The sequence below is a fragment of the Chrysemys picta genome, chromosome 10 (assembly GCF_011386835.1).
Source record: "Chrysemys picta bellii isolate R12L10 chromosome 10, ASM1138683v2, whole genome shotgun sequence".
Lineage (NCBI taxonomy): Eukaryota > Metazoa > Chordata > Testudines > Emydidae > Chrysemys > Chrysemys picta.
In genome coordinates, this window is record NC_088800.1 from 24425049 (window position 1) to 24441292 (window position 16244).

The 16244-nt window shown below is 38.7% G+C and overlaps 1 protein-coding gene across 1 annotated transcript in view; it reads left to right on the forward strand.

Annotated features, from left to right (window-relative positions):
* Nucleotides 1-16244, forward strand: part of UNC13C (unc-13 homolog C) — a 402369-nt gene that overhangs the window by 144217 nt on the left and 241908 nt on the right. Inside the window, exon 9 of the mRNA XM_065558178.1 lies at nucleotides 4734-4875. Within this exon, the coding sequence (XP_065414250.1) occupies nucleotides 4734-4875 (142 nt within the window). The remainder of the gene's footprint in view (nucleotides 1-4733; nucleotides 4876-16244) is intronic.

Here is a 16244-nt window from a genome sequence, read left to right on the forward strand (position 1 = left end):
AAGCTAACAATTCCAACCCCTTTGGTACGAGAGTCCCCATCCATTTTTGTTGCTTGAGTAAGATTGTGTTCCAGTTAAGTGATATTCATCTAACACATCTGCTCAAAACTGCTGTTAACTGTTCTTAACCTTTGAATTTGGCCAGCTGCTCACAAAGATTCCCATTTTGCGTTAAAGCCCAGGAATCAGGAATTTATTGCTTATTTTAGCTTCTGAATTCAAATATCAGCACAGGAAACTTAAATATAATAAGTGGTTGCACAAACTGACCTCCAGCATACAATACTAGTGCATGAAATAACTTAACTACAAGTGTAAAGAATTAAAAGCTAGTGATGTGAAACATTAAATGCCCTAGAATTTGATTAGATTCAATATTAATTTAATTTAACTTTAATGTCATTAAAACTAATCCACTAATAAAATTCTGATTTTAAAAGTGAATTATGCATTGCCTTCTTCTCCAGGATTTTGATGCACTGTCATTGGCGATCAGAAGATAAGCTTTTAAACCCTTTCCAGCTTTCACCACTCACTTGTGACTACAATAAAATAAAACAAAAGTTTTGCTTTCTATTAAGCATTAATGCATGTGTTAGTGAAACAGGTATAATTAATTTTTTTACCCATTGATCAATTTGCAAACTGCTGTGCTTAATTTAGTCCCATGTGATCGATGTTCTTTACATGCAATATGCTGGGTTTTCCTAACGTAGTTCACAATATCCTTCAATAGTATTGTGATCACATATTGTATTTTTTCAGTGGATCAAAGGTCCAAACACATGCATAGTGCTGTAAGACACAGAAATGTCCTTATTACTGTTTATGCCTGTGAATTAAGTGGAACTACACAGCCAGCATAGAGATGTGAAATTATCTTAATGTGTTACTGAGGAAATATGTGAATCCATTCATACTTTAAGCACAGTGTAGAATGAGATGATAGTTAAAAATCACTGCATCAGATGGTACCAAACTAGTTTAGCCATTAAGGGCTTGATCCTACTCTCACTGATGTCAGTGGTAAAACTCCTATGGACTTTAATGGTGCAGAATCAGGGCCATTAAATGAATGTTCCCTAATTCATGCAGCCAGGTCACAGAACTAGAACCCCGAAAGGAAAAGAGAGGCACCTTTTCTTGATGGTTCCTTTCCTTGCTTGGAACTGATGTGTGAATGGAGCCTGAGACACCTGCCTGAAGACAGCAAAGCTCTAGTCATGTCTGCTTGGAGAGGACAGGACACATCCTGACCTGGGGCCTGATCCAGAGCGCATTGCAATCAATGCTTCTGACTTCAGAGGGCTGTGAATCAGGCCCCACATGCTGGGGGGCAGGCCAGGGTGGTTAAAGGTAGCCAGGAGAGTTCTGAGGTGGGCTGAGGAGAGAGAGAGGCAGGGCCGGCTCCAGCATTTCTGCTGCCCCAAGCAAAAAAAAAAGCCTCGATCGGCAGCGGCAGTTCAGCGGCAGGTCCTTCGCTCCTAGAGGGAGTGAGGGACCTGCCGCCCCCGAATTGCCGCAGGTGCCGCCCCTCTCCCTTGGCCGCCCCAGGCACCTGCTTATTAAGCTGGTGCCTGGAGCTGGCCCTGGACAGAGGTTAAGTGGTCCAGGCTGGGAGGAGAAAGTAGGAGCGAGGCGGAAATGCAGGAGGAGGCTTGCTGAGCCAGAAGAGAAGTGGAGAACAAACCTTTTTTAGATACCTTGCTTCTGCTGGGTCGGTGGAACTGCAACGCAGCCCTCTGTGCATACAACTGTGGCTTTTCACATCCACTATACAGAGACTCACATTATACAAATTAAATATTTCTAGAAGGGTAACAACACCAATAATAATATCATTAGATTAATGCTTTCTTATTCATTGTTTTTGTTGTGAGACCTAAGATTCTCACTCATGGACATGCACTGCATCGTGCTAGGCACCATACAAACCCATAACAGCGTTTTACACTTGTATAGCACCTTCCATCTCAGGATCTCAAAGAGCTTACAGCATTAATGGATTTAGCCCTATCACTCTGTGAGGTGAGAGAGACTTCTTATCCCCATCTTCAGAAACTGAACCAAAATAGGTTAATTGGTTTGGAAATAGAATCCAGGTCTCCTGAGTTCCAGACACGGTACATTAACAACATAGCCACCTTTCCTGTCCTGCAAAGTGCAGACTCAAGTGCTACTAATAATTTGGAGTAGGCAGGGTAGACATGTACCCCCACCTGGGAGGTTGTGTTTCATTACTCACAGTGTTACTACAGTGTAATTCACTGTATACCTCTTTGCAAGGAAATTATTTAGCTTCAGTCCTGAGCCACAGAACTCTGGACACCTCTTTCCCAGGTTCAACAACCTGGCTTTGTCCTCTCTCCCTTCCATAAGAATGGAATCTTACCCTATATTCTTCTTTTGAACTGTTTCCCCCTAGCCAGGCTCCAGTGCACCCACCACAGGCAGGCTTCTTGAGGTATTTCAGAATCTTCTCTGTGGCTTCTGATCAGCAGCAGCATAGCAGCACCTCTAGTAAGCTGTGTATCACGTCCGCTCTGGATTTTCCATTGTTTGGTCTCATTCCATGCTACAGAGAATGCCAGCAGCATTTGCCCTTTGAAGTATGATTCTACTCTGCAAAATTACTTTGTAAAATGGCGCATTGTGTAAATCCACATTTATTATGCCTCAGTTATTCCCTCTTCAAATTTACTCAGTTTTCAAGTAAGAAGATTAATGCTGTTATTTTCCGTACCTGCCAGTCCTAAACAATGAACCTGATTTGAGATTCCAAGAGAGTTCTTTGTGGCTCATGAATCATCACCAGAAACAGAGGCTCCCCTCAATTTGCAGTCCAAATCCTCCCCTCAGTGACTGCAGTGTAGCCCCGTTACCCTCAGTTTATGCTCTAAGTTGTACCTGTGCAGGTCTCTTATGTTCAGTGTGACTGCACAGGTAGAACCGAGGAGAGAAGTGGGCTACACTGGTGACCCTGCAATTAGAATTTAGTTAATTCCAGGGGAGATTTTCCACAGGCACAAAAGGCACCCTGGATGTGACTTCATTGACAGTCAGTGGGAGCTGGGTGCCAGCTTGCCATTTGTGACTTTGAAAATCGCCCTTTCTGCTAACAATGAAGTGCCAGGCGGAAGCAAATCCAGTTGAATCCTCAGAAATGTGGTGTTCTATAGGGCTGACAGGAGTGAACTGTAATGAAAACTTACTTTTTTCACAAAAGTCAGCAGATTTGACTCTGAACACACACAGGGAGCAGATCTGCTGGCTCAGAAAGTGCCATTTGTATACAGTCACTTTTCTGAGTACACGGTGAGCTTCATTATCCCATGTGATTGACAGCAGGCTATGTTAACTAAATGGTACCATCAAGATATTTTAAACAAGGTGTTCAAAATAATAAAACAAATCTCTGCTGATGTTAGCAGCCATGACAAGTTTTTCAACTGCAGGTTATTCTGGTTTTGACAATTTTGCATTCAAATGAGAGATTTCCAGTGTATGAATAATAATGGAAAAAGCGAGTGATCTGTATTTATATTTACTACAGAGAATATATAAATTAGCCATCATAAACTCTGAAAAATGTGTACACAGCTAATGGAGAGAGAAGGTGGGTGAGGTAATATATTTTATTGGACCGACTTCTGTTGATGAAAGAGACAAGCTTTTGAATACACAGAAGCAGAATTCTGTGTAGTTTGAAACTTGTCTTTTCCACCAACAAAAGTTGATCCAATAAAAGATACACCTCTACCCCAATATAACACAACCCGATATAACCCAACTTCGGATATAACACTGTAAAGCAGCGCTCCGAGGGGGCGGGCTGCACACTCCGGCGGATCAAAGCAAGTTCGATATAATGCGGTTTCACCTATAACGCAGTACGATTTTTTGGCTCCCGAGGACAGTAATATCGGGGTAGAGGTGTATTACCTCACCCACCTTGTCACTGTAATATCCTGGGATTAATATGGCTACAACATACATGGCTAATGACAGTTCCAGTTAATTTCCTTGACTGCAGTCTTTCCATTGTTACTGAAAGCTTTTGACTGGCTGAGTATGCTATATAGTATTGGGAAAATATTTACAGTTACACTGTTTTAGTCCCAAGTATGCCAAGGAGGAATGATAGGGTGAAGTGCTCATTAAGGATATCCATGTTTAGTTCCAAAATTCATGACAAACATTCTCCCAGTGCAAGCAAAAAAAAAAAAAACTCCTTTCTTAGATTTTGAAAGCCTTTCCTACTATGCAGGGAATCATAAGACTTGAACTGAGTTAGACTGTAACATTACATTGCTTACAGTGCATTAAAACCACAGCTTTAGAAGGGAATGTCAGTGATCAGTGTTGCAGAAAATACTTGCTTTTATCATACACACTGTATAGTAGATAAACTCTGCAGTTAATCTTTAGATTATTGCACATTAGCTAGATTCATAGATTTTGTGGCCAAAAGGGGTCATTATGATCATCTAGTTTAACCTTCTGCATAACAGAGGTCATGGAATACACCCAGTAATTTCTGCATCAAGTCCCCAGCTAACAGAAGTTAAAATGATATTCTCTTCAGCACTCTCCTTGATTTCCTATTAACCTTTCTTTTCAAGACTCCCTAGACTGTGTTTTTTCTCCTTTTTTTTTTTTTTGGCCACTGTTGCATGTGGTCCTTCACAATGAAAGCTGCAGGGTAAAACCTGTTTGTTTCATTTTTGTTGCAGTGGTTTGTGCTCAGGGTTTACAAGCTAAGGATAAAACAGGCTCAAGTGATCCATACGTTACAGTACAAGTTGGCAAAACCAAACGGAGAACTAAAACTATCTTTGGAAACTTGAATCCAGTATGGGATGAAAAATTTTATTTGTAAGTATAAAAGATGCAACTGTTTTTTGGTTAACTTTGTGATGTAATGCTATTGAGTGAGATTATTTCATCTGTAAATATTTGTTGTACACATCTCACATTTCCATAATGCATTAATTAGCAAATCTTTGGTTGGAATGACTACATAGATACTGAAATCTCGGTTATGTTATGACTGCCTCACATGGGGATGAGCAACCCAAAGTCAAGTCTAACAGTGAACTGATCTGTTTTGTTCATTGAGCTGGGGCAAATTAATTAAAATAATTATAGCCATTGTGATCGTAAATTCTTCTTAATTTTCTTTTAAATATCTGTTTTCCTGTGAAATGTACAGCAGAAAAAAAATGACATTTAGGAGAGATTTTCAAAGGCACAGATGGCAGATAGGTGCCTAACTCTCACTGCTAGTCAATAGGAGTTAGGAGCCTAGCCATTATTTTTGCCTTTGAAAATCTTGCCTTTAATGCCTTTGCTGAGTGTGAAACAACTCAACATAAGGAACAAGGGACCCAAAAGGAGGTCATGAGGTGTGTCTGAAAAGTTTCCTGCTCTTGCCAAGGAAAACATATTACCATAGGCTTATACAGGGTATTTCCCTGGCAGCTGATGTGAAACTGTCTTCACACTGGCTTGCGGGGAAGGGTCACCACATGTGTACTTTGTCACAAACAACTAAAAAGACCAATTTCAAACTTGAAGTACTTAAGCTAAGGTATCCAATCTAAATCAGTGCTTAGGTGTCCATGTACCTGTTCTAGGTGCCAACTGGAACTCTTAAATGTAAAAATGGCTGCCCTAATTTAGGTAGGAACATTTCAATAATGGACCCAGATATTGTAGATAGCTGATAAGGGAATGGATTTTAGTGTGTGAAGAAGAGAATCTGTGTGTGCAGTTTGAGATGGTTTGAAAATATGACTATGCATTATACTTAGTGTTTCAGCACAGAGATTTCTTGGTTTTTGCTCTGGATATACAGATAAAGAAGAGCCCAGCTAGGAAAACCATTAAAATAAATTCCTTTTTAATAATGGTAGTCTAATGAAATGTTGTTTTAAAAAGTTATTTAGATAACTATAACTATAACTATATATATATAAATATAATGTTACATTGCCTTTATATTTGTTGGTGTCACCTCATTCATCAATATGATGTATGTGGAAAGTATATTCCTATAGCGGCCAGTGTTCCATTTGTTTAAATGTCAGTGTGTGTGTTTGGATAAGGCGGCAGGCATTAGACTAATATGTTATAATAAAAATATTTGTAATAAATACCAGAAAGCCATACCCTACCAGAAAAAAAAGTTTTACTATGCATAGAAAAAGCCCCTTTGACTAGAACTGCTTATTACCTAATTTCAAAACTTCCTTTCCTTGCAAATCAATTTCTAAAATCTTCCCATGGTCAAATACTTTGTCTACATTTTAATTTTTCCTGAGCCTATTGCCATGTGTTTCACAGACTTCAGAGAGAGAGAGAAAAATCTCTTCTTGGCTTACCTTTCATTAGCACAATGCAAACTAGTCTCATTTTGTTTAATGTTCACAAGTTTATTTATAATTTAATATTAGACCTCAAACTTTGGTTGTGTATGACCTGTGCCGGGTTTTACACTACCTTTATGGCCTTCCCTCCTGTAATCCTAGCTTCAGCCAGAGAATTGGTGAGTTTCCAGCATGAGTTAGACCAGCCTCAGGGCTGCTCTAATTTAAGCCTGACAGCCCCAAACACAACCATTGTTTCCTGCAGCTAGGTATCACCAGGGATTGAGATGTCATGGCCATACCTCCTTTCCTTGGCTATGCACCCTCACGGGGAGCCAGGAGAAGGGGTGGGCTGGAACCACTATAGCTTTGTTACAACTCCCAAGGACTCCCTCACAGTGGGGGAATCTTCCACCAGCCAGTTAAGCCAGCTGTGCTGGATGCTGCATTTTTCTGGGAATGACATCAGCCGGAGTATAGGACCACTTAGTACTGTGTATTACCTGTTTGTGTCTAGTAAGGAGTATATCAATGTCAATCCATTTTTCAGCAGGATTGCTATATGCCACAGTATGATATGATGTACTTAACTATTATTGTCAAAGGCAATTAAGGATTCTGAGAAGTAAATCGAATCTCTGGGTTAGTTTAGAAAATATAATTGAAAGAGAAATATTTATTTCAGGCAAGGTTTTATGTTTTTACGATAGTTTTAGTATATTCAGGTCTGGCCTGGTATTACGTTATTATTTGATGTTAGATATTTTTGTTACGTGTGTGAAAAACATTAATATGTTTATATTAACTTTATATAACCACATAATATTAGTAATCATTTTTGCAGAAAATACATGCAAATTATAATAATATAATGATCCAGTTTTGAGTTATATCTGTCCATTACATCTGTTATTAATAATGCCATTCAAAACATAACAATAACAAGTATAATTTTATCTGGTGAAACTCCATGTACAGTGGTGATGCACATCATCTTCGTCATTATTATGAGATAACCTCAGAACATTTACCACAGAATTCTACAAACCACTCAGGATATTGCAAATTGCCCAGAGGGATCCAATATCTTTCAGTCGATGACACTGAATAATCGCTCATTCAAGGTGCAAAATACTCTACACTCTGGATTATAGCAGTGTTTAATCTCTGCTCTTTCTCCTGCCTTCCTTTCTAAGAAAAAGAATCTCTAATGGAAATTCCCTTTTATATGTAAAATATTCTTTTTTATCCATGAATAACTTTCCTATGTGAGTGGATAATATGAGTACCATGTGTCCATATGAAAGAGAAGCTTTATCTTCTCTAAGGTGTAAAGTTCCAGGAGAGGAAAGACTACCCAAGAAGTGATAGATGAGGGGCTAAATTCCTGCCCACACAGGCGGCCAGAGCCACTCTCCTCCCCTCTAAAAGAACGAGGAGTACTTGTGGCACCTTAGAGACTAACAAATTTATTTGAGCATAAGCTTTCGTGGGCTAAAAGTGGGTAGCCCACAAAAACTTATGCTCAAATAAATTTGTTAGTCTCTAAGGTGCCACAAGTACTCCTCGTTCTTTTTGCTGATACAGACCAACACGGCTACCACGCTGAAACCTGTCTCCTCTCCTCTGTCTTCCTTGACTAGAATCCACTTTTCTACTTGTAAAAACTAACTATAGTATTCCCCCTGTCATGGCCAGGCACCCTTACTTGTTTATGCCCTCACTACAACAATCCAGCTATTAACTTATATGTAAATTGCTCCCATAAATTAAAATACTAGAATTGAGTAATTCACAGTAGACAGTGTATTCAAGAAATGTAGCCTTATTTTCTGCTCACAGAATAGCCATAAGCAGATCAATATTTGTATTTATTCAACAAATATTGTTGTGAATTTTTTACTTCATGGATTCATTGTAAATATTCTAAGACAAGACTTTTGTTGCTTGCTTGTGATTGGTCAGATATGTCATATAGTATTGTCTCTGTTCCCATTTGGATAATCAAATAAACAATCTGGCATGAATGTTGAAATGTATTTTCTGTGGATGCCCATCATTAAAGTAGATTGTTCATATGTCGATGGGAAAAGGACACAAAAAAGGTCTGAGCAGAGCTAGAATGAATTCATTTAAAACTTGGAATTAAGGTTTGCATTTTTTACCCAACTCTAATCACTGCTAACATCTTCTGAAAGGACTCTATAGATGTCACCAATAGTAATATAATGATGTAACATAAATTTTCCGAATAAAAGTACTGAACACTGATATTTTACCTGCTTTTTGAACACCTTTGGTAAAAGTTATAATTTTTAAGAAAAATTATCCCCTCGAGTTATTTGATGGACTAACTTTCAATAGCCACAAACATTCAAGATTTGAGAGTTTATGAAGTTTATTAACCTAAGCTAAAAATCTTTTAGCACAGAATTAAACCTACAAGGAAATTGCTACAACTGTATTTCAGTGACTCAGTACGGTTTGTTTAAATTAGGCACTACTAGTAATATATGTCAGAGTATCATTTAAAACAGCTTTAATCAATATTATTTCCCCTAAATGCTAAACCTTAGGAGAGAGACCATCTCATAAAATCTTAGTCATACACTCAATCAGATTATTACAAACATCCATTTCCAACTCCCCATCTGAGCCCAAACAGTGTCTTGAAAGAAACATCCACTTCTCAGAATGCATTCGCTTACTCACCTTTGGTAGTTAAACTCAGATATAAAATTTCCAGAAAAGTATTCAGGGTTGAATAATCTAACCCGATCCTAAAATGATTCTCTCAATAATAAGTAAAGAGTTAATTCAAAATTCTTAATAATGCTTCCTCTACCTGACCACAAAACAGAGCGAGAGCTCTATGGATTTCAATATGAGAACTCACAAGCTAACTTCCTGAAAGATTTCTTACAGCTGGGTATTTCAGAACAAACATCCAAGTAAAGAGCGACAACACAAGAATTAATTTTTGATTCAAATCTATCCCTTTGATATGCAACACTATGAAATTAATAGCTTGATGCAGTATAGACATAGAGGGTTTTGGTCTCTTTACCATAATCAGAAGCGTCGTATCAGAGCAAGATTTTTGGTTTACTGGGCATCAGAATATGTCAGTCCTACAAGGCTTTATAATGATCCTGATTTGGTCCTTGGCCAGCCCAGAATCAAAGGAGCAGGCTTAAAGCTACTGTTGTCTCCATCCCTCCCAGCTGCACTGAGTGGAAGTTTGATGTGACTGACTATGAAGTAAGTGAAAAGAGTCTGCATTTTTGTTTTGAGTGACGGGGGGAAAGCATTTTTCAAATCTTTCTAACCTGTAAACGAGTTTAGCTGTGTAGGTTTAAGCTTTGGGCCAAAGTTGGAGTCTGTTTTTACTTTATTCAAATCTCTACCTCCATCCTTGGAGTGAAAATTTCTTTCTGCTCCTTTACTCCCTCTTTTATTGTCTGCTCTCCATACTTCATTCAGTTTGTTGAAATATGCCTTTTCACAGCCAAGTTGTACATCAGGTATGCTACTCCAGATTGCCTTGTGGGTTTTCCAGAGGTCAAGCTGAATGGAACTTCTTGTTGTGTGTGCATTTGAACTACAGTTTTATAATCTAAAGACTTCTATATAGCTGGTTGCTTATTTTATACCACTCAGTATGCCTTTTTTGACTGTCATTAGGTGACAATATGGTATCAATAAATAGCTTCATTAGGTATCTGCTATTTCCTCTAATTTATCAAAGTGTTAATTAACCCAAATTAAGCCAACAATTAGGCTTTTTGAAGATCGTGATTGCCACCTGGCCAACATGAGTATCCTGGGCAAATCACTAGAATTTGGCAGGTCTCGGGTGTTCTTGAAGATTTGCTACAAATATTTGTCACCAAAGACCAGGAAGGGAGCTCCAATAAACAGTGGTTTGGAGGATTTAATACTGCTAAGGGGTACTTGGAAATAAAGCTGCCATTTGTGGGCTAATAAACCAGATTGTCCAAGAAAATCCTCACTGCTGTACAAATTAGCAGATACAATGAGAAAAATATGAGTAAAAGGAATCACCCCTTCATGCCAAATCATTCTGCTTGTAGGCTAGGACCAATGACCAATTCCTGGAGATAGACTGAATGGCAGTCTCCAAACTGGAAATGGGCAAGCTGATTTTTAAAAATGAACCTGTCCAGCTCTCGCATGTTTAAGATTTTCAGATTCAGAGCTGATTCAGCCAAAATTTCTGGCAGCTGCTACACTAAGTGTTGTTCTACTACTGTCACACTTGACTCTGATGCTGGGGCTCATGTACGTTGATTTGTCCACTAAAAAAGTGATCTGTGGCCCCACTAAAGGCTTACTCATTGTAGGCACCCATGTTTAGGAAATGAACATCTCAGCAGAGAGCCTCCTTTCCAATCCCTCCCACTCCCATTCCTCACCAACTTAAATTACTTGATAAAGAATGTAAGGCATTGATGTGACTGAATATGGTGTTTCTAATGTTCAGTAAGATTGAAAGTAGCCCCTGGTGGGGGTGGGAGGGAGGCGCAGAAGCAGTTAGTTTAAGGATTGTTTTGCAGGAAATAGTATCTGCCAGAGAATTAGAACCCCTAGTTTTCAGAACCTTTGAAATAACAAGAGGATACAAACCCCCAAATGAATTCTCTGAATTTTTCCATGCTAAAACTTCTTCAGTAAGCAGCCAAGTCAGTAACTCTGTGAGATGCAGTTCTGTAATAAAATAACTATGCCACATAGCTTCAGCCTAATGCAGCCAACAGTACAGTACCAGCAACCAATAAAAATGATAAATGTGGTCATCTGCCTGATCAGTTAATAACACAAATAATTTCCATTTTCACAATAGACATCAGCCTGATTCTCCCCTCTCATTGGTCTGAATCGGGTTAACTCCATAGGAGTCTGTTAAGTTACACCAGTATAAAACAACCATGAAATCAGAATCAGGCCCCTTTTATTTTCCTCCCTAAGGAAAATAACTGCAATCAACATGTAAAAATTCCAATCTATTCCAATTGACTCAGTCTACAATCAAGGCTACTTAGAATCATAATTAATTTTTGTCAGTTTGAGCTGGTATTCAGAAAATTACTGTCCTTGATAACAGAACAGGAAAGAATGCATTCACAAATGCAAATACAACTGTCCTTTACATTTCCTGATTACTGCTGTTGTTTAAGCCCTAGTACGTCACAAATTTGGTGCATGTCTTAACAGTTCTCTCTTGCTTTCCAAATAGCTGAAAATTTTTATTTCAGTTAAACAATCCTGTCTTGTTAATACATTCCCCCTCCATGCAGTTCAACAAGCTCATGGTCAACAATGAAAGATACTCTTTCTAACCCCAACAGCCAACTTAATCCTTGTCAATAACACCATTTTCTTTCCTGAATGTCCAGTACTACTGTCGTGGTACAATGGCTTTCAACACCCTTATTCACTGACACCATATGTGGAAATCCCTGATGTTACAGTTGTAATGATTTACTGACCCCAGGGAGCTAGGCTGCAATCATGGTTTCAAATCACACCACTCATCAGCTGATAAAATAATTAAATTGATTTAAATAAAGAAAAATCTTGAGAATTAATGATTTAACTTTCAAAAGGAATTAGCCTTCTGTTAATTCACTGACTGCACTGAATACTCAGGTTGTGCAAAACTCTGACTTATATCATGTATAAATGTGAACAGAGAGGTGGTGTAATGGATATTCTGCATAAAGTTAGATAAAGACAATGAGCATTACAGGGTAGCTTTTCAAAGGCACAAACAACATTGAAAATTACTGGGAGTGAGGCACATAACTGCCATTTGTGTCTTTGAAAATCCCACACTACATGATTGGACCCCAAAAATTAACACCTGAAAAGATAGAAACATAAAAATCCCAGAGGATTTGGGGTCCTCTGAAAAAATAGTATGTGATTTTATAATCAAAGACTATCATAATGCACAGGGGGGCCGAATTAACATTACATGGGCAACTTTAATTCAGGCATTTCCTAACTTTTGAGTACTTGATTTTGCAACCTTAACATTCTTTTAACATGGGGAAAAGGGAGTGTTGGTTGGTTGGTCTGTGCGGTTTTTTTTTGGAGTGGGGGCAGTGGTTATGTCAGGTTCAACTGAAGAAATCAATTTTTAAGCTCACTTTGCAAACAGATCTTGCAAGTACTATTAGCATTCCTCCCAGTTTGTTGATATAATTGATACATATTACAGAGAAAGGATCAAAATCAATGGCAGCCTTTGAAAAGGATAATAGATATGTATGATGGCGGTTTTGAATAGAGTACGTTAACAAAGAAAAGGCACAACTGTTCTGAAAAGCCTGACATTGTTTTTCTATGCTTTATTCCACATCCAAACAGTCCATAGAGGACTTCACCAAATGGAGAAAGAAGGCAAACAAGAACTTTAAACACACCTTTTATTTTTATAAAATGTTTCTATTTTATTATAAAATACACAGTAACTCAGTTCTGCTGTTTGCTATGTAGGGGAAACAATGCTTACCATCAGTGGCGGATTAGTCACTGCTCCAATGGGGCCTGTTCCCAGGGATCCCAGGCAATTAGGGGGCCCCTGGAAAAATGGGTGCCCCCATGCCCTAACCTGCTTTGCCTGCCCAGCACTCCTGCCGGAGAGTGGGCAAGCCCCCGCAACCCAACCCCACTCCCCAGCAGGAGCGCATTAGAGGGGTTTGGGGGGGGGACTGCAGGCAGATGGGGACAGGAGGGGCCCCCCACTTGCTCTGGTCCAAGCCCCACAAACCCCTAATCTGTCTCTGATGGATGTAAAAAAGAAGAGAGAGATAGGAAGGAAACAAATAAATACCAAAAATAAAAAAAGGAATTAAAATGGATTATTGAAATGGTCAGTCCTCTTTGAAGAGGACTTTTGCTGCAAAATCCGAAATAGTTAACTTGAATAGATAGTTCATGTTCCTTTGGCAACTTTATGTGCCTTAGGCCCATTATTTTCCCTATTGCTGATGTAATAACGTACTGACTGGCCACTTGTACAACATATCCTTTTCAGGAGAAATAAAGTATTTCTCATAAATAAAAATGATCCAGAGTCACACTAATAAGGATAATTTTTTAAAAAAATAAGGTTATTAATGATCATGTTTCAGGGTATAAGGCAGCCTCTAACTGAGGGGGTGAGGAAGAAACATGCCATCTAGACAAGTTATCCCATACATGTCTTCAGGGTTTTTAGCACCTTCCTCTGCAACATCTGGTACCAGCTATCATCAGAAACATGATGCTAGATGGACATAGGTCTGATCTGGTATGGTAATTCTTATCTCCTTGTGAATTGGTTAAGAATTAATCATATAAGAATTATATAATTTAATCTCTACATGTATATCATCTATACTTGCCATCCAAGATTAGCATTTTAGCAGAAAGGCCTGAGGTTTTAGGAGGTTTAATTCTAAGATTACAAGCATGGATTTATTTTATGTTATACAAACCTTTTTCTTTGACCCAGCTCAATCTTTTAAATAATCCTGTGCTTTATTTCTAAGAGTACATACAAAATTCAACAGCAGTGTGCCAGTTGAAGGGAGATTTCTGTTTATATATGTTAATGCTTCTAGTGTTTCCCCACATAGGCCATGCATACAGCCAAGTGGCACGTGGGATTTTTATCTGCCTATGGAAATATGTCCCTGTCTTTCATATAAATCAGTTTTGGTTAATTGAAATGGTATAACACTTGAAAGCACAAAATGTTTAGATAGTGGAATATATTTGGTGCATTGTGGTGATAGAGAAATAATTAGATAAACATTCATAAAAGGAAAAAATTTACTATCCAAATTTTATCCTCTTTCCAAATCATGTGAGTGATAAGTGTCATTTATTGAGTACTCTAATGTGTTGCTTGCTTCATAACCGCACAATTAATGTAAATACAGGGTTTTTTCCTAACAGAATTAAGGAAGAATAAACTAGTAAAGAAACCATAGTGTTCTGTTCTGTAAATATAGTTTGAGGTGCATATGACACACAACAAAAGAAAAACAATTGTGCCCTTTGGAAATTCCAATAAACTCCACCACAGTCCATCCTTGGCTGCTAGTGGTTTATACTGGTCACTGTAGTTCCAAGTGAAAAAGTGGACTTTGACTCTTGCATTGCCCAAAAACATAGCTGCTGACTGGAACTAGCTGAAAATTTCTGGCAAGATCTTCAGCTAATCTTCCACATATTTATATTGACTTCAGTGGAACTATGCCAATTTATACTAGCTCAGGATCAGATATTTGCAATATAATTTCTGTTAAGATATTTAAATGGATGAGTTTTTTTATTGGATCTTCAGCCAGCACTATGCTTGTAAAGTATGTCTGAATGTAGAGAGCTCTGTTCATATTTCTTGGTTTTATGGTAATCTTTGTAGATAACTGATGTTGACAAAGAAATGCCTGACATTTAAAGCACTTTAAGAAGACTACAAAATAGTTGAATCTGTTTTTAAAGAACGTTGTAAACTGGCAGGTAGAGTTCTCAAGGAGAGCAAAGTACTGCACTTAGTGGTATGTTCTGTATTTCAGCTGAATAAGACTCTTTATCCTGCTTATCTTTATCTAGGAGGCTGGTTTCAAACCAGCAAGAAGCTTTTAATTGAACCAGTGTTGGAGTTCAAATCTCACTTCATTTAACATAAAACTTAATTCCAAAAATGGAGAATAAATGATGTGTGGTAATTCTAATCACCAGTTTATATCCCAGGTAGGACCCAGACACTAAACTATTTTTACACATCACCATTATTCCAATAACTCCACACCTCACTACGTCAAATTATTACAAGAATAAAAGTAATATTTGTTGAATATACTGTTCAGAATTGAAACATCCCTGGTGTATATGCAGATCTAAGACCATTGTTGGTAAACTGAAAATCAGTGTACCTAGACCTAATTGCCTTCCTTTAAGGTGTGAGTACTGATCTGAAATTGTCTATAAAACTAGAGGTGGCTTTAGGTGCCTACAAAACCCACAGTCATGAGGGATCGCATAATCTAGATAAAGCAGCTCAAATGTGACCCACGTTTGCCTTCCAATGGGAAGAAAGGAATTATGTCATTGATTTTGCTTCTTAATCAGTAGTGACTCTGTTTGGTAGAGCTGACTGTCAAAGGATGTTGAGGCTTTCATCTCATTGCTGAGCATGCTGCCTGAAATGTGCATTGTTTGAACATTATTGTTCTGTAGTTCAGTGGTTCTCAAACATATTTGATCACGCCCCCTTCTTTGTGTCTGTAGTAGTTTATACCCCAGCCCCCCATCTCCTGGTGCCTGGCCGGCAGCCACTGTTCTCTGGGCACCCAGCTCTGAAGGTGGAGTGGAGAGCGGCGGCTGCTGGCCAGGTGCCCAGCTCTGAAGGCAGCACCACCACCAGCAGCAGTGCATAAGTAAGGGTGGCATGGTATTGTATTTCCAACCTTATTTCTCTGCTGCTGCTGGTGGCGGTGCTGCCTTCAGAGCTGGAGGCCTGGCCAACAGCCGCTGCTCTCAGCCACCCAGCTGTGAATGTGTACAGTACATTTTTTTTCCCTTAAAGCTTCTAATGCCCACCCAGAATACATTCCGTGCCCCCCCATCACCAGTTTGAGAACCTCTGAAGTAGTTTATAGCTCCGACAAGAGTTCCCCTTCTGTTGCTCACTCAGTGATATCCTAGATATTGAACCTCACTCAAACTGATAGCAAGTGTTGACCCTACTCATCATCTGCCCACAACTGTTATTTTGATCCAAGACTCAATTATCTTCTTTTTCTGTGAACATGTAAGTGTTTCCCATCATGACTGGAATCTAAATAGTACCTCTTGCAT